This window comes from Loxodonta africana, chromosome 14 (genome assembly GCF_030014295.1).
Source record: "Loxodonta africana isolate mLoxAfr1 chromosome 14, mLoxAfr1.hap2, whole genome shotgun sequence".
Taxonomy (NCBI): domain Eukaryota; kingdom Metazoa; phylum Chordata; class Mammalia; order Proboscidea; family Elephantidae; genus Loxodonta; species Loxodonta africana.
Genome location: NC_087355.1, coordinates 18,426,747 through 18,454,491, shown reverse-complemented (window position 1 = coordinate 18,454,491; position 27,745 = coordinate 18,426,747). Strand labels below are relative to the sequence as shown.

At 37.8% G+C, this 27,745-nt stretch overlaps 1 protein-coding gene across 1 annotated transcript in view; it reads right to left on the bottom strand.

Moving 5' to 3' along the window:
• The window catches only part of PREX2 (phosphatidylinositol-3,4,5-trisphosphate dependent Rac exchange factor 2), a 342,394-nt gene that overhangs the window by 213,436 nt on the left and 101,213 nt on the right, over positions 1–27,745 (bottom strand). Inside the window, exons 5-8 of the mRNA XM_003408339.4 lie at positions 22,118–22,219; positions 20,145–20,306; positions 6,448–6,581; positions 2,437–2,540 (exon numbers count right to left, since the gene is read on the bottom strand). Of these exons, the coding sequence (XP_003408387.4) occupies positions 2,437–2,540; positions 6,448–6,581; positions 20,145–20,306; positions 22,118–22,219 (502 nt within the window). The remainder of the gene's footprint in view (positions 1–2,436; positions 2,541–6,447; positions 6,582–20,144; positions 20,307–22,117; positions 22,220–27,745) is intronic.

Below are 27,745 nucleotides of genomic sequence, written 5' to 3'. Positions count from 1 at the left end.
TGAATCTCACCAGCACCAATGGAATTTTTTCATGGACTGAATCCAAGGGCCACTTGCATAAAAGCTCCACTAAAGCCGCCTCTCATAGGGTTTCAGAGTCTAGCACATTACAGACACACTGAGGACCTCCCTTTACACCACAGTCTCCAAAGGCCCTGGGCTCTTACATGTCTTTATCTTGTGCTCCAGTTTCACAAAGGCACAGTAATCATAGTGATCATTATAAAAATTCACTTAGAATACCAGTGCAGACGGTATCACCAGTGACGATCACATCAGCTGGTGGAGAGGAAGGAAGAAGGACACAAAGGCTGAGAGTTCAATGCCACAGGAAGTGATGCCAGGAGTTCTGTTCCAATTGAAAAATATGAAAAGGGAAGAAAATAGAAAGTACGGAAGCAACATAGGAGAGGTAACTTTACTGGGGGAGACAGGGCCAACAGAGAACAGAGTGGAGATTTTGAGTGTGCCTTTCCTTACTGGAAACCCTGGCAGCATAGCGGTTAAGGTCAAAGGCTGGCCATCTGAATCTACCAGGCGCTCCTTGGAAACGCTATGGGTCACTATGAGTTGGAATCAACTCAACAGCAACAGATGTTTTGGTTTTCCTTACTACCAGACTTCCTCCCAATCCCAACCCAAGCATGACATGGGCTTTTGGGTTTTTTTTTTTTTATTATTAACCATTCAACTTACTGAGGCAAGGTAGCTCTTAACATTTCAGCCAGCTAATTTATTTCCAAATGTCATTCAATAGTTTTCTTCAAAAGCATTAAAACGAATTACTGCCACCTTATAAAAAGTAATGTGTATATCCCACTATGGAAAGATAATTCACTAGGTTCCACATTTGGCATGAGAGTGTCTATAACTATATTACAGTATGCAACATAGAAAGGAATGTGAAATTGGGGGATTTCCACCTGTGCCAGCTGTATGACAACTCCACACCCACCTCCCACCTTTAGTCAACGAGGACCCTCTCCACACAATGCTGAGTGTCCAGTCTCAGGCACCATCCAAGCTTTGCTCGTTGCATGTCCTGTCCCCTTACATGCTGCAATCATGTTTCACCATTTTAAGTATTCAACAATTCAGGAGGATACAGAAATGTGTGTAGAGAAACGCCGTACCAAGTAGCATTTGACAATGTGTGCCCCTGACAGATGACGAGGTTTGTTCTCTCTGGGGCCCAAGAATGACAACTGAGGTATGTGGCAGGGAACAGCCAATACTCTGGGCCACAATCCCACGTTTATATTGAATATCTTAAGGACATTTCTCTATATGAAAAGTAAAGGTCATTTAGCAACAATTAATACAGTTTATTTCAGATCTTATCTTTTTCTCCTAAAAATTTATCTTTGAAATTATTGTCACTGGGAAAACATGATGAAAGCATTCATTACATAAAAAGCTATTTTTCCAAATGGAAAATAAAATTTTATTTTAACTTCATTTTATTTAATGCTGTAACAAATCATGATCTGCCAGTAAGTTTTACTAGGATAAGCGCTTAAAATTACACAAACCGCCTCCATCCACAGGTTTCCTCAACAAGCAAATTGAGGACCTATTTATATTGACAACAGCCGTGTTGTTGTAGCTGCTGCTGAATTGGACCCTGACTCACAGCGGCCCCACGTACCACAGAGCAGAACTGCTCCATGGGGTTTTCTTGGCTGCAATCTTTACAGAAGCAGATCACCAGGACTTTACTCCGCACAGCTGCTGGGTGGGTTTGAACCACCAAACTTTTAGGTAGCAGCTGATAGCAAACTGTTTAAAAAAAAAACAAACCCAAACCCAGTGCCGTCGAGTCAATTCCGACTCATAGCGACCCTACAGGACAAAGTAGAACCCTCCCACAGAGTTTCCAAGGAGCGCCTGGCAGATTCGAACTGCCGACCCTTTGGTTAGCAGCTGTAGCACTTAATCACTACGCCACCAGGGTTTCCAGAAAACTGCTTATGCCACTCGAATCCTAAAACGAACCTAGAGTATGCTATAGTCTATGGTGAATACATTACAGGAACAAAATATTTTTTTAAAAAAACAGGTATATTTATAAAACACAGTGTAACTCAAAGAAAATCTATTCATTCATTAAATATTTTCTGCACATACGCTCTCTATACCACACACTGTGAATGTCCCACAATTAAAACATAATGAACATTTTCTGATAAGATACTAAGTAGCTATTTCTTTGTATCTCTGTGTTGAATGCAAGTGTATGTCAGCCAAATTTAATTTTCCATTTTTACAATGGTTCCTCACTGCCTTATCTTGTCTTTCTGCTCCCTCTACCCAACTGCTCTACCTAACAAAGTCTTTCTAAGCTCACGTGCAGTACAGATAAATTATTCAAGTGAGAAACCTGTCTCGTGAGGGATTTGCTGCAGGCAATCCATTTTAAATCTACTAATCACTCACCTGTGCCATCATCCACATTCTCAACTTCCATCACTTCTGTATTGATCCGGCCACGAAAAAGGTACCGATGTCCATCTGTAGCTGCCTTGCTATTCTTCAACCGTCTTACAGTGGAATGAAATCACAGAGACTTTGTTACTATATTTAATGCAAAGCCATGTTAAAACAGTATATTTTAAGCAATTCTTTAAAAAAAAAAAAAAGACACCAATTCAAGTACCAATATCAAATGTTAAGCTATTGTTTTTTTGTTCTGTTACGATTTTTCCTTATGTCCGCCCATTCATGACAGCACCGGCTGCTTTACAAGATGTGACTTACATGCTAATTTTTTAAACAAACTGCAGCTTTGGACTAAGAACAATATACAAGTGGGAAGGGGCCTATGTACTTTTTTGTTCAATACAGGACATCAAAGGTGCCCAAACTCTTGAAAGGCGCTACAAGTTGGTTCTTTAAAATTTCATGTGTGTTTCTTTTATCTTTGTTGCATTTCATGTCTCATTTTTCAGCTAGCTGGTAATTCACATTTTTTTCAAGTCCTGGTAAAGACTGAGTTAGTATTTGTGACCCCTCTTTAAAGAAATGGACTGTGCTGGACATTCTTCAGCTGAGTATTAGCCAGCTATAAGAATATTTTTCCTATATTGTTGTTATTGCATGATAACAATATGTTTCTGAATAAATCTGTTTTACATTTATAATCCTTCATAAATAACTTATTTACTTTTATAAGCACCCAAAACATTTCAAATTTTATATAGAAAGTCTAGTTCCAGCCTTTAATCTTTAAAAAGTAGGTAACAAAGAAATCCAGGTTTACTGACTAACATTTGTAATAATATATTGGTTATTTATGTTTGTATGTAAATCAATGTCCCTAGTTGGCACAAACAGTTGGTGCTTGAGTATTAACCTAGAGGTTGGCGGTTCAAACTCACCCAGCAGTGCTGAGAAAGAAAGGCCTGGTGATCTGCTTCCATAAAGATTACAGCCAAGAAAACCCTATGGAGCAATTCTACAATACATGGGGTCACCATGAGTCAGAACTGACTCAACGGCAACAAGTTGGGTTTTGGTTGGTATTAAATCACCGCACGTTCATGGGAGGTTGTTTTAATCAATATTTCTTCTAAAAATTAAAGATTCTAAGAAATGATTGCAGGATATTAAAAGATACCTGGTTACTCGAGGTTTCACTGGACCTGAGCTATTCAATTTGACTAACTGACAAAAGCCTGGCTAATTTAATATACTAAAATAATTAATTTACTGTGCTATAGATGCAACTAGGAGTCCTGGTGGCAGAGTGGTTAAAGGGCTTGGCTGCTGAACTAAAGTTTAGTGGTTTGAACCCATCAGCTACCTCCCGGGAGAAAGATGTGGCAGTCTGTTTCCATAAAGATCTACAGCCTCGGAATCCCTATGGGTCAGTTCTACTGTCTTATTTGGTTGCTATGAGTTGGAATCAACTCAATGGCAATAAGTTTGGTTAGGTTTTTTTTTTTTTTCCTGTAGATATAACTAGCAACAGTTAAGATGTAAATGCAGACTAACTGCAATGTCCCATCTCTTCCCCTGCTTTGCAGTTAGACACTAGCCCTGGGGTGGAAGTTCTTCACTACACTGTCTCGAGCCTGATTACCTTCCTGGAAAATACTGTACCTTCCTTAAACCATCATCAAAATTAAGTCTTTCATTGCTACTAAAAAATATCATTACTTATACATTGACTTAAGTGTATTTTGCAAAATCTTGGACTTGAGGGCAGGCGTGTGTGGGGGGAGTATGTATGTAGGTATGAATTAATTAAGAAATTAATGAATAAATAAATAAAAATGGAAGACATCGACTGCAATGAAAAAATATCCCATTCTCAAATGGATGTCTTTAATAATTGCACCAAAACACCTTAAATCACATTAAGTTTTTTAATGAATTGCAAAATTAACAGCCTCTCCTATCTTCCCAAACCTTGTTTCTATTAATCTCAATCTTGCTACCAAATGCAAAGAACTGAGAAGAGCATAGTAAAAGAAATGAACAAGTTTGTTTTCCCATGTAGTAAAAAGGAATTCTAAAAAGAAAGAAACTCATTAAAATAGAGACAACGGCAATTTAATTATGCTTTGGCTCTCATCCTAACCTGCCATCTTCCATGAAGGTACATTGTCCAGTTCTACGTTTTCTCAGTTCCTGCCACTGCATTTTCAAATTAATATCTCTTACTAAAAAAACCAAACCAGTTAATAAATGTTTCTTCTAAAAAGCTGAGTCAACTCTGACCCATAGCAACCCTATAGGACAGAGCAGAACTGCCTGTAGGGTTTCCAAGGAGCAGGTGGTAGATTTGAACTGCCAGCCTTTTAGTTAGCAGCCCAGCTCTTAACCACCAAGCCACCAGGGTTCCAATATCTCTTACTAGAGAATTCTAATTCCATGACCCATAAACAGAATTACTCCGTAACACAGCTGCCACCCCTTTGCTAACTTGCTCGGGACATCCTGCTAACTGACTCAGGAAAACCCATTTCAGGAGATAACATGATGCTCACTTAATCTTGCCTTGTAAATTGGCTGGTCTGTGTCTTTCATTCTCACTCTACCAGAAAATGTTTGATCACAGTTTTCTAATTTCTGAACTTCAAAAAGGCAGGATAATTTCTGAACTTCAAATAGGCAGGATACATGTCTATAATTCTGGGCTACAGATAGAAGTTTAAGAACAACCTTCATAGAATTGGTATGGAAAGCTATAGGATTGGCTAAAATTACCAAGGGAGAATACATGAATATAAAAGAAAAAAGGAAGTTTAAGGCAGAGCCCCACGGGAGTCCAAATATCAAGCCAAGAGAGCATGGCGTTACAAAAGTAAAGAGAAGAAAGCGTTTTGAGAAAGAAGAATTGCTCAACTACGCTTCACGCCACTAAGAAAACAACTAAGGCCCTATGGAGCAGAAAAGTGACCGCTGCATTGGGAAACCACTGGCCTCCTAAGCCTAGTGGCATGGGGTGGACTCACTCTATTTTGTTAAGTAGGGAATGACAAGTGAGGGAGTAGAAAAGGCAATGATAGAAAATGCTTTCAAGAAGGTTGGCTATGAAGGAGAACACAGAGATGGGCAGAAGTTGATATAAGATTAAGGATATAAAATAAAATAGGAGATATTAGAGAATGTTTGGAGCCAAAAAACAGATAGGGTCAACAGTCAAGAACAGTTTAATCGGGAATAGCAGAGAAGGAGAGCTAGTAGTACAGGGTGATGTTCAGAGTGGAATGCTTAAAACAATTTTATGACAACGTAAAGGCATATCCACAGGAAAGGTGGCTCAGGTGAGATGGTGAACAGTGTCATTTCAGGTGAGAGAATGGGCTACAAATACAGGATAGAGCATCCACGTGAGTTCTGAATACACCAAAAATGATGACAAGAGCAAGGTGGAAGGAAAGTGAGCCAAGGGCTAAAGCAATCAATGAATTCACGTGTGGCAGGGAGAGATTAAGCATTGTGTAAAAGGGAGTAAACGGGGAAGGGTAGTAGACAAGAAAAACTAACAACATGCGCTTTCCAATGTGCTGAAGTGTTGAAAGGAGCCCTGATAGTACAGTGGTTAAGAGCTCAGCTGCTAACCAGATGGTCGGCAGTTCGAATCCACCAGCTGATCCTTGAAAACTCTATGGGCCAGTTCTACTCTGTCCTGTAGGTCACTATAATGGTTTGGAAGCAGCATTAGCAAACAAGAAAGACACCTGCTCTCCTACAGAGCCTAAGGTGTGTGGAGCAGGAACAAAACAGCACTTCTAAAAGAGGGTTCCTGGGAGGTGGAGTCACCAGATGATGACATGCTACAGTTATGTTTCCAAGCAGGTGAACAGAACAACCAGAGGATAGTTGAGACTATGGGACAGTTTGCTGAAGAGACCATGAGTTTCCAGAAGCATAGAGAAAAAAGTCGAAGCTAAAATATGGATAAACAATTTCTGAAGTGATATCTATTTATCACCTTACCTGTGTTTTCTTTTGCAATACACCAAAAGATTATCGAAAAGAAAGAACACCCGTTCTTGAATATTTCCAGAAGAAATTTTCAATAAGACTCCACACATTAGCATTTCAGTACAGGTGTCAGTAATGTTGGACCCCTATGTCAGGAAAAATGGAAATAATAATGTCTCATTACTTAATAGAAACTTTTATGTGTGATGTTTTTCTTCACAAAGGTATACTTGTTTTATTTTAAGAAGCAATATATGCACAGGATAAAAGTTTAAGCAACACAAAAACTTAGAAGCTGAATACAGGTCTACTCCATCCAGTCTACTCCTGGTCAGTCTCAGCAAATACAACTACTGTTAAGACATTCTACTGTCTCATTTCTGGTATTTTATATACATATGTATACACAAGCATATATAATACTGTTACCCATGCTCTCTAAAAATGAAATAATTTCAAACTAATTCATAACTTTAATGACCATAATATTCCTTTCCTCTTCCTCTTTCCCAGTAAGAGAAAATAATTCAGTGGACAAATAGCAAAGAATATGAAATTGTCTAAATTTTTGTTGCTGTTGTTAGGTGCTGTCCAGTTGCTTCCAACTCACAGCAACCCTATGTACAAAAGAACGAAACACTACCTGGTCCTCCGCCATCCTCACAATCTTTGCTAGGTTTGAGCCCATTGTTGGAGCCACTGTGTCAATCCATCATGTTGAGGGCCTTCCTCTTTTCCACTGACCCTTGAGATTTTACCAAGCACCATATCCTCCACAGGCTGGTCCCTCCTAATAACATGTCCAAAGTATGTGAGACAAAGTCTCACCATCCTCACTTCTAAAGAGCATTCTAGCTGTACTTCCTCAAAGATATTCTTCTGGAAGTTCATGGTATATTAAATATTCAATGACCAACACCATAATTCAAAGGTATCAATTCTTCTTTGGTTTTCCTTATTCACTGTCCAGATTTCCCATGCATAGGAGGTGATTGAAATCATCATGGTTTGGGTGAGGCGCACCATACCATAGTCCTCAAAGTGACATCTTTCCTTTTTAACACTTTAAGAAGATCTTTTGCAGCAGATTTACCCAATACAATATGTCCTTCGATTTCTTGACTGCTGCTTCCATGGGCATTGAGTGTGGATCCATGTAAAATGAAACCCCTGACAACTTCAATATTTTCTCCATTTATTATGATGTTGCATTTTGATCTAGTTGTGAGAATTTGTTTGCTTTTCGTTGTGTAACTCATACTGAAGGTATAATCTTTGATCTTCATCAGTAAGTGCTTCAAATTTTCTTTGCTTTTAGCAAGCAAGGACAGGCGTCTGCATATTGCAGGTTGTAAATGAGTCCCCCTTGAATCCTGATGCCCCATTCCTCTTCATATAGTCTAGCTTCTTGGATTATTTGCTCAGTATACAAGCTGAACAAGCATAGTGAAAGGATACAACCCTGGGGCACACCTTTCCTGATTTTAAGTCACGCAGTATCCTCTTGTTCTGTTTGAAAGACTGCCTCTTCGTCTACGTAAAGGGTTCTACATGAGCACAATGAAGTGTTCTGGAATTCCCATTCTTCACAATGTTATCCATAATTTGTTATGAGCCATAATTTGTATAATCAATAAAACACAGGTAAACCTCTTTCTGGTATTCTCTGCTTTTAGCCAAGACCCATCTGACATCAGCAATGATATCCCTCATTCCAAGTCCTCTTCTGAAACCAGCGTGAATTTCTGGCAGTCGCCTGTTGATATACTGCTGCAAATGTTTTTGAATTATCTTCAGCAAAACTTTACTTGTGTGTGATATTAATGACATAGTTCAATAATTTCTGCATTCCATTGGATCATCTTTTCTTTGGAATGGGCACATATGTGGATCTCTTCCAGTCAGTTGACAAGGTAGCTGTCTTCCAAATTTCTCAGCATAGGCAAGTCAGCACTTCCAGCGTTGTATCCATTTGTTGAAACATCTGAATTGGTATTCTATCAACTCCTGAAGCTTTCTTTTCCTCAATGTCTTCAGTGCAGTTTGGACTTTTTCCTTCAATACCATCAGTTCCTGATCATATGCTACCTCCTGAAATGGCTGAACATCAACCAATCCTTTTGGTACAGTAACTCTGTAGAGTCCTTCCGTCTTCTTTTGATGCTTCCTGCGCTGTTCAGTATTTTGTCTGAAGAATCCTTCATTATGGCAATTCAAGGCTTGAATTTTTTCTTCAGTTCTTTCAGTTGAAAAATGCTGAGCACGGTCTTCCCTTTTGGTTTTCTAACCCCAGGTCTTTGCACATTTCATTATAATACTTTGAAATCTTCCGTTCTGCTCTTTTACTTTATCATTTCTTCTTTTCGCTTTAGCTACTCTACCTATAAGAGCAAGTTTCAGAGTGTCTTCTGACATCCAATTTGGTCTTTTCTTTCTCTCCTCTCTTTTTAATGACCTTTTGCTTTCTTCATGTATGAGGTCCTTGTCATTCTACAACTCATCTGGTTTTTGGTCACTAGTATTCAATGCATTAAATCTAATCTCAAAATAGTCTAAATTTAGGTGGGATACTCAAGGTCATACTTTGGCTCTCATGGACTTGTTCTAGTTTTCTACAGCTTCCAATTGAACTTACATATGAGCAACTGATAGTCTGTTCTGGCTGATGATATTGAGCTTCCCATCATCTCTTTCCACAAATGCAGTCTACCTGATTGCTGTGTATTCCATTTGGTGAGGTCCACATGTAGAAAAAAAAAAATTTTTCCCCCCACATGTATAAAAATATATAGTCACCATTAATGTTGTTGAAAAAAGGTATTGGCAGTGAAGAAGTCGTTGGTCTTGCAAAATTCTATCATCTGATCTCTGACAACATTTCTATCACCCAGGCCATATTTTCCGACCCTCAGTCTTTCTTCTTTGTTTCCAACTTTCACGTTCCAATCACCAGTAATTATCAATGCATCTTGATTGCATGTTTGATCAATTTCTGACTGCAAAGTTTGTAAAAAATATTCAATTTTTTATCTTTGGCGGTAGTGGTTGATACATAAATGTGAATAACAGTTGTATTAACTGCTCTTCCTTTCTAGGCATATGGATATTTTCCTATCACTTACAGCATTGTACTTCAGGATATATCTTAAAATGTTCTTTTTGACAATGAATGCAATGCCATTCCTCTTCAATTTGTCATTCCCAGTATAGTAGACCACAGAATTATCCAATTCAAAATGGCCAGTATCAGTCCATTTCAGCTCACTAATGCCTAGGTTATCTATCTTCAAGGGTTCCGTTTCTTTTTTGATAACTTTGAATTTTCCTAGATTCATACTCTGTACATCCCAATTTATATATCCACCCCTAGGAAGGAGAGGAAGAGAAGAAGAAATTAAAGTAAAAATATATAGTTTAAAGGGAACAACCTTCCATACTGCCTTTCACCCTATTTGTTAAAAGTTGACTTAAGTGCACTCATTCATTAAATAAACATTTATTGAGTCCCCATTAAGGTCACACGATGAGTGTCAAAACTGATTCTTAACACAATCGCTAACCATTAGAGGTTGAGAGAGCCACAAGATGGAAAAAGCCTGGGCCTCTGAATCATCACACAGAGGAAAGCTTTCCACTGACCAGACCAACGCACTGGACTGTTACTTGAGCTGCACACAATTAAACTATTTATTTATTTTCTATTTGGAGTCATTTTATTGACCCTTTGCTACATTTTGTTGTTTTAGTAAATGCATATGTAACAAAACATTTGCCATTTCCAAGATTATAAACATTGTAGTCTATTTGTTACTCCAACCTAAACTTTCATAACTAATGCACTGATCTGGGCAAGAATGGAAGTTTTTTAGTAGAGGTCTCTAAGTGTGCTCTGCAAGAGAACTTCATTTTTAAATATGTCTTCTGTCTTTAAATTTGAGGGTGGATTTGATTATGGCTTAACTTGATTTTTTTTTGTTTTTATTATTTTTGATATTTAAAATTCAAAACCTTTTAAATTTCACATTTCAGCAACAACCAGTGATACAGTTTTCTGATGAATTATAAAATTTTTAATTAAAAATGACAACTCTTATACCCACAATAAGAAACTTTCAAAATGGAACGTTAACTAAGAAAGTGTGGTTATGTTAATTTGAGTACATATATTACAAACACATTTTAAATTTCAGAAATTTTTTCCTTTTTTTCTTTCCACTCATCCTAAGGGTGAATATAGAAATGAAGAGCTGATAAAAATTTACACAGTTTCATATATGTTGTCATGTGTTCATTAAGCATAGCTTCTAGAATTCACGGTTATGCTGCAAAGTGTATTACAAAATATACACATAGCCTCTCTCAACATATATTTTACTGAGTCTGACTAGGAAATTTCTATCACTGAAGCACTTTTGGAGTCATGATACACTTCCCACTTCATAACTCCCCCACCACCAAGTAGACATTTAATAAATGTTTGCTTTTAAATAATGGTGTAGCATATTTCCCCCCTTTTTTATAAGATCTACCATTCACAAAAAAATCTACCATTCTCTGAAGTTAAAAAAAAAAAATCTCACTATGGCTTCATTTTTTAAATTACGAAGTTGATAATATTTTGTAAAGCATGTACAGTTTCTGAAACTTACTTGCAAGTGTCAGAATAGTGTCCACAGTTAGGGATTAGAAAAGCCAAGCTCCGAAATTCACAGAAGAAATTGAAATAAGGAATGGCTACAAGCATCAAAATACTAGGCAAGGGTCAGACCACTAAAGTCTATAAAATTGAGACTGTCAGACAAGTGAGCTAGAAAACCAAAAACACAGACGCAATAAAACAATTCAGGGACATCATCAGAAGACAGCAAACCCTCCAGAACCACAGTTCTCAAATCTCAAGGCGCAGACAACACACCAGATAGGCTTGCTGAAATTTCCAGGTTCCCAGGCACTAGGCTCAGAGATTGAAACTGAGTAAATCTGGGGTAGGGCCCGGACCATTCCAGGTGATTCTAATGCATGTAGTACTCAGTCCACACTTAAAGCAGCACTGCTTTGGGGGCTTTGAGTGCCCAAGCCTAGGTGTTCAGGTGCACAGGTGCACACTGCTGACCTGAAGACACAGGTGAGCAAAGGGCTCTGTCTGAGGTATCCCAGCTGCATGCCAGTGCCCAGGATAGAAGGGGTATTTATCACAAGTTACACTGCCAAGCTTACGTCTACAGTAAATTTCATCATTGCTGAATACTCATCTGAGTCTGCATAATGTTACTTAACCTACTAAGTATTTCATCTTTACTTTCAAAATAGATGCTAACTTTTAAATCTAGGTATCTATTCTTTGCCATACTCACATTTAGTCATACCCACTGCCGTCGAGACAATTCTGACTCACAGCAACCCTATAGGACAGAGTAGAACTGCCCCATAGTTTCCAAGGAGCACCTGGCAGATTGGAATTGCCAGCTTCTTGGTTAGCAGCCATAGCATTTAACCACTATGCCAGCAGGGTTTCCCATTTAGTCATAGTGAGTAATAAATACTTTGATGTAAGAATAAAACCAAACCTGTTACCATCGAGTGAATTCCAACTCAGAGCAACCTTACAGGACAGAGTAGAACTGCCCCATAGGGTTTCCATGGAGCGGCTGGTGGATTCAAATTGCCAGCCTTTTGGTAAGCAGCCATACTTCTTAAACACTGCACCACCAGAGGTCTTATTTTGATCCAGATGAATACTAAAATCAGGTTTTTAACATTTCTACAACACACCAGGCAATATGCTACACATTTTCTCCTGGTATAAATCTCTAGTAAGTTGGCTTCTCTATCCCAAAGCTTTATAAATATACAGATGTTTACTTAATTAAGTTAGCTTTGTAGACTGTTTCACGGACCACTGTATACATGTCAGAGCCAGGAGATCACTGTGCTGTGAAAAAACTGTGACTACGAGAAAATACTGTCCATGAAAATAAGCTACGTTGTTAACAGAGTCTGTAGTGATATGTTGCAGGCATAAATACCACTTGATAGGTAAGAACGCTTTGCATATATCATTAACTATGAACAGTCCAAAGCCATTAAATAGAATGTAAGACGTACATGCATATATTCATATTACAGATACTTTCTAATTCTGCTTTTATCATATGATTCAGAGTTCTATTCCTTTTGAGATTCCTAAGAAAACAGCCAAAATAATATACTTTTTATCATCCACATGACTTCTTTTTTGAAATGTACATTTCCCTCTAAGAAGCTACATTTATCATGTAAAATCAGAGGCTGCTTGGGATGAATTACATACATAGAATTAAAGTTATATAGTAAAACGCTGGCTAGGAAGCTAGACGTATAGTTTTAATTCCAGCTGTTTTTACTAGTTTGGGAAAGAAAAGTTACTAACAGTTCAAGGTAAGACATAATCATAAAGAAAAAGCTGTGGGCAGCTGTGGGAGGTGTACTCATCCAGGTCCCTCTCATTCCAAAAGCATTTCCTAAATGGTGGAAATTCCTCCTCTAAGACCACCTCCTCAGTGTTAACGGTAAAATGCTGTCCAACCAGGACAGATACTAGTAGAAGAAATGGATATGTAAACACAGAATTAGATGCAATGTGATCATGGCAAAAATAGGACGTTAATGAAGTAAGAATTAGCATGAGTTAGCAGTAATGGTGGATATATCAGGGATGGCTCTCTGTGTGTTTCACATGTAATTTCTTGTTAGTTGCCATCAAGTCCACACCAACTCACTGCAACCTCACGTATAGAAGGGAACATTGCCATTTTCATGGTTGTTGGTGTATGTGTGATTACAATTAATTACATAGTTCATTCCATTGCTGTGGTTTCAGGTTTTAATCATTCTCCAGTAATTTTCTTTGTCAATTTTTTAAAGTACACAATTTAAACAACCCCTTCAGATGTTGGAGATGGAACAAACTGATGATTTTCAGACCAGGACCCAGAGGACAGGACATTTCAGCCATACGTCTTACCAACGGGGGCGTGACCATCTCTTCTTGCTTGTGTGTACTTCATGATAGAAGGCCCAGCAAGACAACGGTAACAATTCAGAATGCAATTTGTTAAGATGTGTAAGAATTTTAGAATCTATAATAACATGAAGTATATAATTGGCTGCCCAGTTACATGGTCAGTATATGTGATAAACCCTTCTAAATTTCCAAGTGCCTTTACAGAACTGAATGTGAGAAAAAAAATTTTTTTTTTTTTTTGTGGAAGCATGGTTAATTTCATAAGCAGACACTTCTCAGGTGCCTATGTATATTTTCAGAAAATGTCAATAACCAGAAAAGACACTCAGAAGGTTGTGTATTTATTTTACAGCATTTTTTCTAATTTCTAATGTTACTTCAAACATGACCATCGTGATTTCTGAAGAAATGTAATAACAGAACAAATCTCATCCTCACCACTGAACTCAATGAAAACAATATTGCTTGGCCATTTCTGGATTGGTTGAAAAGGTAAATCTTTTTGATGTTAGCAAGTTCTCTTAATATAAGTTACATGAGGGTTCATTACTGTTTCTTTGCAGTTCAGTGGCAAAAATCTTTGGGATATGAAAATATTCACTAATAACTGACTACTTACAAAATTAGAGGTCCCTGGGTGATGCGAGGGTTGCTATGAGTCAGAATCGACTCAACAGCAGTGGTTTTCTTTTTTTTTGCAGGGGCGGGGGGCAGTGCAAATGGTTTGCACTTGGTTAATAATCAAAAGGATGGTGGTTTGAATACACTCAACAGGACTGCAAAGAAGACCTGGCGACCTACTTCCATGAGATTACAGCCACTGAAAACCCTACGAAGCACACTTCTACTCTGAAGCACATGGGATCACCATAACTGGAATCCACTCAATGGCAACAGTGTATAAAATTAGACTCCACTAATCACAACCCAGAAACTCTGGTGGTGTAGTTAAGTGCTACGGCTGCTAACCAAAACGTCAGCAGTTCAAATCCACCAGGTACTCCTTGGAAACTCTATTGGGCAGTTCTGCTCTGTCCTATAGAGTCGCTATGAGTTGGAATCAACTCAAAGGCAATGGCTTTTTTTTTTTTTTTTAATTACAACTCACTGCTTAACACTACAGTCTGCCCTGCTCATCTTGTCAAATAAATGTCGGGTGTCAATATCGGAAACATGCAAACTGCAGAGAAACCAGAGTCTTGGAAAAGATGAAAAGATGACACAAGGCCTTGTAACTTCTACACTCATCTACAAGGCCACTGACAGACAAAGATCTAACATAACTAGACCCATTCACCATTGAAAGAAAGAAAATTAACAGGAATGGCAACTAGATGGCTGTTTCATCAGAGAATAGTTTCAAAATCAAAGGATTCAGAGAGTCTCTTGAGAAAGCTCTAAAGCATTTGAATAGTCTTACAAAAAGAGACTTTTTAAAATACTAAAAAGTCAAGCATGAAATGGAGAATATCATATTGTTTTACCATATAAATTTATCAGAAAATGTATGTCCTCCCCTCTTTCCCCCAAAAGAACAGTCTGACCATTGGATTCATTCTATCTGAGGTTCAAATAATTAACTGAAATTATAATCTAAATTTTGTTATATATTAGATTTAAAAAAAAAAAAAGCTAATAATATAAAGTTGCATTTTAACGAGATAAACTCCCAATCAAATCTTCCCCTTTCCCCATTTTTTTGAAATTCTGGTGCTCTTTGTATGTGGATTCCTTTTCAGTGGTCTTTTTTCAGAGCCACTTTTCCTCAGATAACAAGGACCATCTATAAATCAATTCTATCTCAAGATAGTAGGTAATTTTGTACCTACAAAATCACCTAGTACAGGGAAGAAAAACAAGTCTTATCAAAACCTTGACCACGCTGAGTCTAAGACTCACACTCATGAAATAACAAGAGAATAAGACCTGAAGTTAGATTATCAACACACTGTCAGACACAAAATCAAATGTAAGCAGCGAATACATTCAAGGCCAACAAGAAATTTTCAAACGACTTGTAATATTGTTTTTCTTATATAAAAAGGTAATCAAGAGATGCCCAAATTTAGATTCTGTTTCTTTTTACTTTATAAAACACAATAATTAATCTCTAATCTTATTTTCTCCAACACCTTCATGCACTAATAATCCCCCTCTTCTATTAAGACAATTTTTTTCAGGTTTTAGACCAAAGCCAAGCAGGCATATCAAGGACTTAAAGCCGAATTATTAAATGACCTAGTATTTATTGATAACACCTTGTTAATATACCTCATATAACTCCAAAGTTTACAGTTATCATCAGAACGCAATGAATCAACTCAAGGAGCAGACTCAAATTGAGAATTGAGAATGGTCCTATTCTAAATAATGAACCAGCGACTCTGATTAAACACCTAATAAATTTCCCTTCCAAGGCATATTAAATCATTGCCCTACAATTGCCTTCAGTAGAACATCTCATGGAAGGTTCTGAATTTTGGATAAGATACATGACTAAGATATAATAAATTATACTAATAAAAGGCAAAACTTCCAAAATGAGCAATTAAAACGTAAACCGCAGAGCTCTGGTTGATGACAGTCACTCTGTAAATGCTGACTGAAAACTAATCTCAAATGCCATCTTATTTTTAAAGGGTAAACAGGAAAATCAACTTAATCTAAAGAATTCACTAAATTTGTATCTAAGTGGGTATAATATCACATGGTGGGAAGAAACACAAACTTTAGAATCAGTTGGCCTATTTTCAAACTTTAACTCTGCCACCAGTTAGTTTTAAGATCTTGGGTAAATTATATTACCCCTCTTTTTTTTTAATCTTTATGTATAATGGGAATTATAGTACCTGAGCAAACTGTCAGATGGCTCACCAACTACATACAAGGGAGAATCAGTATCTCCCCCAAAAGAAACTGAATTTTTGCGATGAGGACCTCAGCTATCCCCTAGGCTAACGAACCCAAGCTAGATTAGTGGAATCTAGAATTTTGATCTTGAATCTCCACCAGAGTAATATAATTATGGAAAGATTATGAGAGCTCACCCATTTTGGCAAAGGCACTGATGAGATGGCCAAACAGTTCCAGGAGCCGAGACGCCATTTTGAAGTCTGATACTGCCGCTTTTCTGTTAAATTCTGTGAGCTACCCAACATCTTTACAATTATTTTGTTTTCTTTAAGTTCTGTTACTTGCAACCAAAGAACTTTTAAGTAACGTAACAAATTCAGTAGATAAGTGCATATTTTAGACAAATGAGGCACATTTCTCGAGGGTAAAATCTAACGCTGACCAAAGCTTTAAAATACTGCCTCACATTTGCATAGTGTTTTACAATACTCAAAGTACTTCCACTTATTTCATTTGATGCCTGCAATAACCCACACTGTATATAGGGGTACCGGGATGTATTATCTGCAAACTAAGGGTCAGAGCCCTGACTAGAAACCAAGTCTGCTAAATAGGCATGCTATTTCCCACCTCTATTATATGACTCGACACACCGGGGTTTTTTATTATGTGACTCAGGAATAAGAAATTTCAGTTGATGGTTTACCTAAATTCAACATAAAGCAGCACAAACAGTAAGCTAGCAGCACAAAATACTCAAGTTGTCTGAGAGATTTTATTGTAAAAATCCTTCATTTGATTAATGAGGAACTAAGACTCCGGATAATGAAGTGAGTTACTTGAGACAATAATTCATTTGTAATGGAAATAATGCAAATCCGTATGTTAGACTTGGATTCCATTCAAGAGAACTTTAGTTGCTAAAGCAAAAGAATCCTCTCTAAGGTGGTCCTCAACAATCTGCAAGAGCTAGAGAGCAGCTCTTTCCCACCCAACGTTAATCCAAGTCTCTGAAACTCAAAAAACTCTATAAGGAACTCTACACTAATAACCGTCCTGCCATCCAAGACTGGTATCTGCCTCTGCCTCAATCCCATGACCCAAAAAAACAACCCAGTGCCGTCGAGTCGATTCCGATCCCGTGACAGACACTCCAAATATACACACAGCTATCTGCAGGCAGGACAATAATCCCCAGGACCAATTCAAAAGTAGCTCTGTAACCCATTCCCCCCACCCAGGCCTGAATTCATCCTTATGATCCTGTGTTCCTCTCCTTGGTAAACCTCCAAACAATTTCTCCTAAAGTCTCCAGAAGGGACTACCCTGGCCCTCTGGGTACCAACAGCTTACCTCCTCTCTACAGGGTGACGGAGAGGGACTGAGAATTGGTCCTTATCACAATGTGCCAACCAGCTGGCTGGGCCCTGCTTCAAGCTGCAGTCCCCCAAAGTCCCAAAACGCCCAAATCACTGCACAGCTGTGTCTTATACCATAATTTTCAAATCCTACTCAAGTAGAGTTCATTACAACCCTTCTTGGAACCTGACATTCATATTAGCTCCTGTGTGCCAGAACTGTATCCATATCTGATTTTTCTGAATGAGGGGCAAATTCCCTAAGCTCCTGCCAGCTCCCCTGCCTCTGCGCTCCATCTTCTTGCACTCTGAGTGCTGAATAACAACCAAAGCTGGGTGAAGTCTAGGTGCCTTCTGCTCTGGGCCGCATCTGACATAGTACAGCCCACATACATTCTCCCCTTGAGTAACTGATGTAGACTATGTAATTAATAGCAATAAAGTTCTGAAGAATCATTTCTGCAGCAGATTCAGGAATACACAAAATTGTGACAGATTCCATTTCCCTAAAGTGCCGAAAAGAGTCTTTGAAGCTTTTGTTCTAATAAAAGGCCTGGCAGAATTCACTGACAAATCCAGCAATTTAAAGCAAGTCCAGTTTTTTTCCAATTTCTGAGTGACAACAGAACTGCAAAAGCGAACTTTACTCCATTTTTCTCATCCCAGCAGGACAACGCCTCCCTGGGAATGGTTGAATCAAGTGCAAAACACACAACCATTCTAGCTGACTGAAGGCGGTAGCATTCATGTTGAAACGCGGGGTCACCGTGGACACTTGAAACAGAATAATGCAGCTGAAGAGGAAGTTAAGTTAGAGCCCAGTTAGCATTTTAAAATACTCAGAATGGAGAGTGGACAAAAGAGAATTCTCTCAAGTCCATATTCAAGGTTTCTTTGTAAATCTGGGTGGACATAAGTGTAAGTCTAAATGGACGCCAATACTTTGAAGATAAGAAACAAATGAGTGCACTAAAAAGTATTAAAGATAGACGCATCCCATGTGGATTTGTAAGGTACAGTATTTCGTTGGGAACATTTTAAATTTTCTTTACACTTTTAAAAAATTATCTTAATTGCTTACTTTATAACCAGAAAAATTTATTCTAGTCCATGCTGTTGTTAGTTGCCTTCGAGTCAGTCCCTTACTTATGGCAACCCCACATACAACAGAAGTAAATGTTGCCCAGTCTGGCACCATCCCTATGATTAGTTGCAGATTGGTCCATTGTGATCCATGGAGTTTTCACAGGCTGAGTTTTGGAAGTAAAGCGCCAGGTCTTTCTTCCTAGTTTGTCTTAGTCTGAAAGCTCCAGTGAAATCTGTTCAACGTCATAACAACACCCAATCCTCCAATGACAGACAGGTGGTGGCTGCGCATTAGGTAAACTGACCAGTAGTTGAACGTAGGTCTCCTGCGTGGAAGGTGAGAATTCTACCACTGAACCACTATTGCCCCCAATCCTAAAACCCAAACCCCGTTGCCGTCAAGTTAATTTCAACTCATACTGACCCTAAAGGACAGAGCAGAACTGCCCCATAGGGTTTTCAAGGCTGCAATCTTTACGGAAGCAGACCACCACATCTTTCTCCTGAGGAGTGGCTGGTGGGTTCGAATCACTGACCTTTTGGTTAGCAGCCGAGTGCATTAACCACTGTGCTACTAAGGCTCCAATCCTAGTCTATAACTCATGCTAATTTAAATTAAAGCAGTTTAAAGACAGGATTTTGATTCTTTGCATAGTGGTAAAGTAAATAGGACACTAACCCTACAAAATAACGGGGATTCAAAGTTATCATAACTAAAAACATTTTACAGATTCTGAATATCACTGCTCGTTTGCTTTTTTGTTATTTTTTAAAATCTTCTTTAATGAATCATGAAACCATAATATTTTTCAACTTGAATAATAGACCTTGAAAATCATATTATAAACATTTCTTTCATTTTAGAAATGAAGAAATCAAAACTCAGAGAGGTTAAGTGGACTTAAAATGGAATTCAAGATCAAGCACCTAATTCAGAGAGTGAAAATAATAACATCACAGCACAGCTATTGAGCCTTACTGTCCTTCTTTACTTTCCAGGATTCAACCTATGTAATTATTCATCAAAGTTAAGACAGGAAAAAGGATAATCATGATCAACAAAAACTGAAATATCAAAGAGCCCACCCGGTATTGATGGGCTCCATCACAACCTCTCAGGCTAAGGTAAATGTCAATTTTGAATTGTACATGCAGAAATCATTGAGTTGGCAAATGTTTTGTTATGTCTATTTTCGCACAATAAAAAAGAAGAAAATGTCAATTAATTGCCACCATAAAGTTACTTAAAAATAATAATGAAGGTTTGCATTTTTCAGAATTGATCTAACCCTCTAGCATGATCTAGGAAAATGACCATTTATGGTTCCATCCAACACCCATAATTCTGCCCACAGTGTAGGACGTGACAAAGCTATTTTAAGCTTGATTGTTGAGTAAAGCGAATGTACCTCCCAGCCTTCAATGTGAGACTGCCATTCCTCTAAAACTTCTAATTTTTCCATCTGTCTCTTGGCCTCGTTTATGTTGGAGCAGACAGCTTTCATGGCTTGGAGGGCTTCCATCACTGCGGTGTAGTCACTGTGCTTCCTTGGAGTCCGCTTCAGCAGCTCCTGTTTACACACACAAAAAAACAGACCTCCCTTTGATCTTCAGCTTTCTGGTACAGCAGGTTCAGGCTGACCAGGAAATGAAAACTGCAAAGATCATGAGAGCCATTTCTATAAGTGACATCACAAACTCCACCAAAATTAAGATCAAAACAAAAGGTCACATCAATGAGTTAAGTGTTACCCCGTTACACATTTTGCAGCCACTTTAATTTTTCTCTCAAAATTATTTTGTATTTAAAAACTAAGTTAGGTTTCTCCTTTTGAATCCTTAAATAGCTCACCTGTAGCATGTAAATTTTTTTAAAGCTTGACCTTCACTCTGACAGAGCACATATTTATTACACGTTAATTTCATATCCCTAGAGTCTTTAACAGAATAACGAATCTTTAAATCCATGTCCCATAACATCAAAAATAATTTAAATATCTTATTTTCTAAGAGGTTTTTGAGAACCTGTAAAAACACGTGATTAAAAAACCCAAAATTTTTAAGTAATATCATATTCCCGCAAAATAAAAAAATTTAAAAACTCCAATATACTCTGCCATTAAAGGAACAATTTATGTTGTTTCCCTCATTAACTCAGGCTCATTCTCTGTGATGAATGCACTGTTACACACCCTTCAATAGCTTTCTTTTTGTTTTTGTTTTTTCTTTTTTCCATTCAGGATAGTAGAACTAAAGGTCGTCGTTACTCTTTTAAATATATTAAAATGTCATGTTGATTGTTGTTTACAAGCACAAAATCAAACATCTTCACCCACTGTCTAGACAACTTCGACCACATTGCTTTGTAATTAGTCATTTGTTTCCTTGCTACAGTTACCATCATCATACCTAACACAATCACAGAAAACCTGAAGCAATTCTTTAAAAGGATTTTCTTAATTCTCTATATACAGTAGGAAAATATGCAGTTGCTTTCCTCTCTTGAGCTCTGTATTGTTGAAAACTCTGCCATAAACTCTGACCTTGCATTCAATATGTTCACACTCTGTTCTGCAGAGCTAACACCAAATAATAATAATAATACACTATATCATTTCCAACAAAATCCACAAAAGACAAACATAGACTTCCTAGAAATTCTAAAGAGAAGCATTTGTAAACTATGTGATGTGGTCAACTCAGTCTATGGGCCATGATACGGGCCCTGGGCATTGTGCCCAATGGGTATCTGTAGACTTGGGACAAGAATTTGGATTTTGTGAAATAGAGAAACTCATCAGTGATAATCTTCTGGCAGTTACTTCTTATGAAACACGGATTGGTTGGACAATCCAATAATTTAAGTTCCACAAATAATTTCAAGCTTTTTTCTTAGCACTGGCATTCCACATTTTATCATTTACTGCGCCTCATGTGACCTATACCATTCCCTTACAGTAATAATTTAAAAACCAGGCTCTGAAAAAATATAAATTTAACCTTAACTATATTAACATTATGAAATGTTATAAGAAATAAAAAAATATGTAACAAATAGCTCTATAGACAAGGAGCAGTATAAACTGGTCATAATGTACTTACTTAATGGAGCCAATCTTAAAGGGACCATCTGAAACTAAAGCATTTACTTGAACTTCAAACAAGAAAATTTTCTTCAAAGAACACTAAAAGCTTCTTTTCCTAAAACATTTGTTTTCTACTCCATATATAAATTTAGTCACAAAATAGCCATATTTTCCAATGACTATGGTCTGCTTTTTCTTTATAATGTCAGGATGTTTTAAAAAGAAATTAAAGTAAGATCATCAGAAAAATATGCAGGTACAAAATGAAGTTACAATAAAGCAAACACATAAATTACCTTCAAAAGGAGAGGGTACTTGCATATTCTTTGTATTGGTGTTACTAAATAACCTTCCAAGGGAACATCTGTGTTCTTCCGTCCTCCAAGTAGCATGCAATTCTGGGTGAAAATAAACACATATAAATATATTTTTTAAACCTGAGGCTATGAAACTTTCTTCTACCATAAATTCTCTGCTAAAAACTTGTGAAAGCAAATGTCTCTGTATGTCCCTTTTCTTAGAAGAGTATATTCAGCCACAGCTAATATTTACAGAGTGAGAAAGAGGAATACTTCTACTTTTCATATCAGTTACAAAAACTAAAATGTTTTCAAATTCATAAAGGTTTTGAATCTTTGCCTTAAAAATTAACTCACATACATTCTCCTGAGTATGAAGTCTGAGATAGAGGAATGAGTGAATGGACAGATGAAAGTAAAGCTGGCTGGCTGGCTGCCTGGCTGGCTGACGGATGGATAGGTGGGTGGATGGATGGACAGATGGACAGACAGACCCTGCTTATAAAGGGAAGTAGCATTGCATTGTAGAAGAAAAGGCATAAAGAAAACTGAGTTCTAACTTGTTTCAGAATTCCAGTTTTCCTCTCTGTAAAACTGGAAGGTTTTACCAAGGAATCTCCCAAGTCACTTTTAGGTATAACATTTCATCAATGACACTGAGCAGCCTGAGGTTGTAGTCCCACTTGAGGCCAAGTGTCAGACTGGCAGATTAGCCAAAATTTTAACAGGGATAACCTGGAGAGCACAGGCTTAGAGAAGCTCTGCTGATTGGAAGGCTGTGTGGACATGCAGGGAAGGCCTGAGAGGACACCATGGAATGAAAGGCAGATCAGACTTGAAAACTGCTTGACCTTCAAATGTGCCTCACATTCACACAGAGATCCACAGACAAGATAGATAGCAGTGTTAGAGTACAACCTCTGACAAATCCTTGACTGACCACCAAGCTAGGCAGTCAAAGGGGCAACCCACAAAAATCTATGTAAAATATAACAATTAAAAATTTTTAAATCTGAGCAGAGATAGCAGCTGCACACCACAAGAAAGACAGAGTCGAGGTTCCTGGGCAACACAAATGGTTTACACTTGACTGGTAACCAAAAGATTAGCAGTTCAAACCCACCTCTTGGCACCAGGGAAAAAACAGTCCTGGCAATCTGCTTCTGTAAAGATTACCGTCAAGAAAACCATATGGAGCAGTTCTACTCCATAACACAAGGGGTCTCCAAAGTCACAAACCAATGATAAAAACAAAATCAACAAGAGAGACAGATTCTGCAGATTAAGTCCAGGCAAACTATTAAAACCAAACCAAACAAACAAAAAAAAGCAACAATAACCAACCTCAAGCATAAAATATTAGAATCCAGAGTTGCTATAATATATTATTTAAAATGTCCACTTTCTATAAAATAAATTGGGAGATATACAAAGAAACAGAAAAATGTGATCCATATACGGTCAATAGAAACTAACTTTGAGTACACCCAGATGTTGGGTTTAGCAGGTGAAGGCTTCACAACGGCTATTATAAATATGTTCAATGAATTTTTTTAAACCTTGTTTAGATACTTAAAGCATCATTTGCTAATACTAAATAAACGAAGAGGGAATCTCTGGGGAGTGCTGCTCTAGGCCAAAATCCTACGCGTGATCTTTCAGGCCCAACCATCGGCAATTCAAATGCTTTGCCTGGTCGGCCTCATGAGGCGGAGCTACCCTCCCCACACCAGACTCACTGCACAGCCAGTGCACTTCAGTTTTCTGGAAGAAGTGGCGGTCAAAGTTAAGCCTATTCCCCAAACCCCTCACCTCTGGCCAACCATTCTTACACACATATCTGTATTCTTATCCCAGGTGCCTCCATTCAGAGGCGTCCTATTGGGGAACCTTGGCTGAGACACTTTTCTTCACTTTGACTCAGTCCTTTTCCACTCCTAGCTCTTCCCCTCTTTCTTCCCACAGCCTACAGGTCCATAACAAAGGCCTATTGTCCAGGGCTCCTCAGCAGTGAGATGATTCCCTCTACCTGCACCGATCTGATCTACCTGAACCTTACGGGGTGCCAATCCATGGGGGAAATAATGAAACACCGAGGACCCGGCACCACTTTTTGCTTCTTTTATTCACTGTTGCAGTAGGCGAATAAAGGCTTGATTGCTACTTTCAGTTTGACTCATCATCCTAATTGACCACTTCAACACCTGGTGACTTGATAGTCTCAACCAAAAAACAGAAACTATAAAAAGAATCACTATAAAAAGAATCAGGCATGAGATTAAATAATCCGTTAGCTAGGCTCAACAGCATTAAGATGGCAGAAAAAAAAAAAAAAAAACAGTTAAGTTGAAGACAGATCAACAGAAATCACTATCCAATCTGAAGAAATGGGAGAAAAAAAGATTGTATGAAAATAGCAGTAGGCACCGTGAGAACTTCAAGCATACCAAGACATATGTAATATGAGAAAAAAAGAGTCAGATAATTATTTAAAGAAATAATAGCCCCAAGCTTCTCAAATTTAATAAAAAACAGTGTACATTCAAAAAGCTCAGTGAACCACAAGTCAGATAAATACAAACATATTTACACCAAAACTCACTATAGTGGAAGTGCTGAAAATGAAGACAGAGAGAACATCTTGAAAGCAGCAAGAAAAAAGTGGCCCATCATGTAAAATAGGACAACAATACAATTAGCAGATCCTTTCTCATCATAAACAATGGAAGCCAGAGGCCTCAAAATGCTGAAACAAAAAAAACTATCAACAAAGGGAAAAGAGCAAAATAAAGACATTCCCAGATAACAAAGACTGGGCAAAGTCACTGCTAGCAGAATTGATTTATAAGAAATATTAAAAGAAGTTTTTCATGCTGAAAAGTAAGATAGCAGAGGCAAATACAGAGGAAGAAATGAAGAACACCAGAAATGGTGAGTATGTAGGTAAACATAAGACTGCATGTGATTGTTAAGGTTGGGTGTCAACATGGTTGGGCCATGATTCTCAGTAGTTTGGCAGTTACAGGGTAATTTGGCAGTCAGATAATGATGTGATCACCTTCATGATGAGACTGGATATAATATGATCACCTCCATGATGGGATCTGCTGTGAGTAGCCAATCAGTTGACAGGGAGTTTTGTCGGGGGTGTGGCCTACATCCAACATAGGTAGACTTTCTGGCAAGGCTCACAGGTTTTTGCTCCCTCTGGATCCTGCAGGGGCTCCTGTTTGTCTGACCTCCAGTTCTTCAAACTTGAGCTTGCAGCCTACCACCATCTTGCCTGCTGTCTTGTCTTTGCAGGCTGTGGGCCAGAGCCGTGTTGTCTGGCCTGCCAATCTTGGGTTTACCAGTCTCTGCAGCTACATGAATCAGGAGAACCCTCCAGCCTGACCCACGGACTTGGGATGTTCCATCCTCTACAACTGCGTGAACCATTTCCTTGATATAAATTTCTCTCTATGTAAATACTTATATACTTTACTGGTTTTGCTTCTCTAGAGAGCCAAGCCTTAGACACTACAGAAATATATTTTTCTCTTGCCTTCTTTTAATTTCTTTAAAAAGATAAATGATTATATAAAGAATGAATTATAACACTGTATTGTTGGGTTAATAATATATATAACATACATATATAATATATATAACATATATATATAATATATATATATAATACAATAATAGCCCAAAGCAGGGAAGAGGAAATGGAGGTATATTACAGCAAAGTTCCTATATTTTACTAGAATAAAGTCAGTATTAACCTGAAATGGATTCGATAAGTCAACATTTAGGGTCTGGGTTTCATGAAACATTCCAGTTACTTGGCTTAATAACATACTTAGTGGTTCTGTTCTACCTCCTAGTTAATACATAGCATAGTGCCTGGGATCTTAAAGCTTGCAAGCAGCCATCAAAGTACAATTGGCCTCTATTCACCTGAAGCAACACAGAAAAAAGGGGAGTCAGAAATAGGAGGAGGAAATGGAATGTGTGGCTAATTGCCTCCAGTTACAACTTTCTCCTTTGCCATGAGATCAGAAGAACTGGATGGTGCTCAGCTACCACTACTGCACATTTAGATCAAAGACTCTATAGAAGACTCCAAATCAAAAAGGGAAAAATACAGAAGAGAATTTAAAATTCTAATGGACTCCAGACTTTCTGGAGCTAAAGAGGCTGGATGAACCCCTGAAAAACTATTGCCCTGAGATAATCTTTAAACCTAAACCAAAAATACCCCCTGACCAACTACCACCACTGACTGCTGTGACAGGGGTCACCACAGAGGGTCCCAGACAGAACTGGAGAAAAATGAAGAACAAAATCATAACTCACAAAAAAAGACCAGACTTAATGGCCTGACAGAGACTGGAGAAACCCCAAGAGTATGGCCCCTGGACACTCTTTTAGCTCATTAATGAAGCCATTCCTGAGGTTCACCATTCAGCTAAAGATTAAAAAAAAAAAAAAAATTTTTTTTTTTTTTTTTTTAGACAGGCCCATAAAACAAAATGATGACTAAAAGAGTACAACAGCCCAGGGGCAAGGACAATAATGCAGGAGGGAACAGGAAAGCTGGTAATGGAGAGCTTAAGGTCAAGAATGGAGGGTGTCGACATGTCGTGGGGGGTGTTAACCAATGTCATAAAACAATGTGTGTACTATTTAAGGAGAAGCTAGTTTGTTCTGTAAACCTTCATCTAAAGTCCAATAAAATATATATATATCCCCTAAAGTCTTCTTAAAACCAAATAATACTTTAGCTTAACTGGTAAGGAATGTCTGCCTTGAGCATTGTGCTCTTTTAAGATCTATATAGAATCAATTGACAACAGTAAGTGGAAAGATCATATAGGAAACTTAGGGAGTAGTGAGTTTATGTTAACTGGTGAAGAATAAATCAGAAAAGAAGGATGAGAACTGGTACTCAACTCAAAGAATGTAATCATTGCCGCTGAATTGTACATGTGGAAATTGTTGAGTTGTTATATGTTGTGCTGTATATATTCTCAACAATAACAACAAAAATAAAACTTTAAATAATGCATTTAAAATTAAAAAAAAAGACCAATAATACCAAGTATTGGCAAATATACAGAGAAAATGGAATTCTCACGCATTTCTTGTAGATATAGCACAGCCACATTGGCAAACCATTTGGCAGTTTCTTAATAAGCTAAACATAAATTCACAATATAACCCAACAATTCTACCCTTAGTATCTACCCAAGAGAAATCAAAATATATGTCCACACAAAGACATACACAAGTGTTTATAGCAGCATTACGTATTTATAATAGCCAAAATGTTGACTATCATAAATGTTCATTTACTAGCAATAACACAAAAATGTGGCCTATCCATAGAATGGAATACTAGTCAGCAATAAAAAGGAATGGAATACTGACTGGTATATGCTACAACAAGGATGAACCTCAAAAACAGCTTACTAAGCAAAAGAAGCCAGGCAGAAAAGATTACTTTTATGATTCCATTTATACAAAATTTCCAGAAGAGGCAAAACTGTAGAGACAGAAAGCAGATCAGTGTTTGCATGGAGCTAAAGGTGGGAGCAAAGATTGACTGTAAGCAAGCAATGAGGAAATTTTGGGGATGACAGA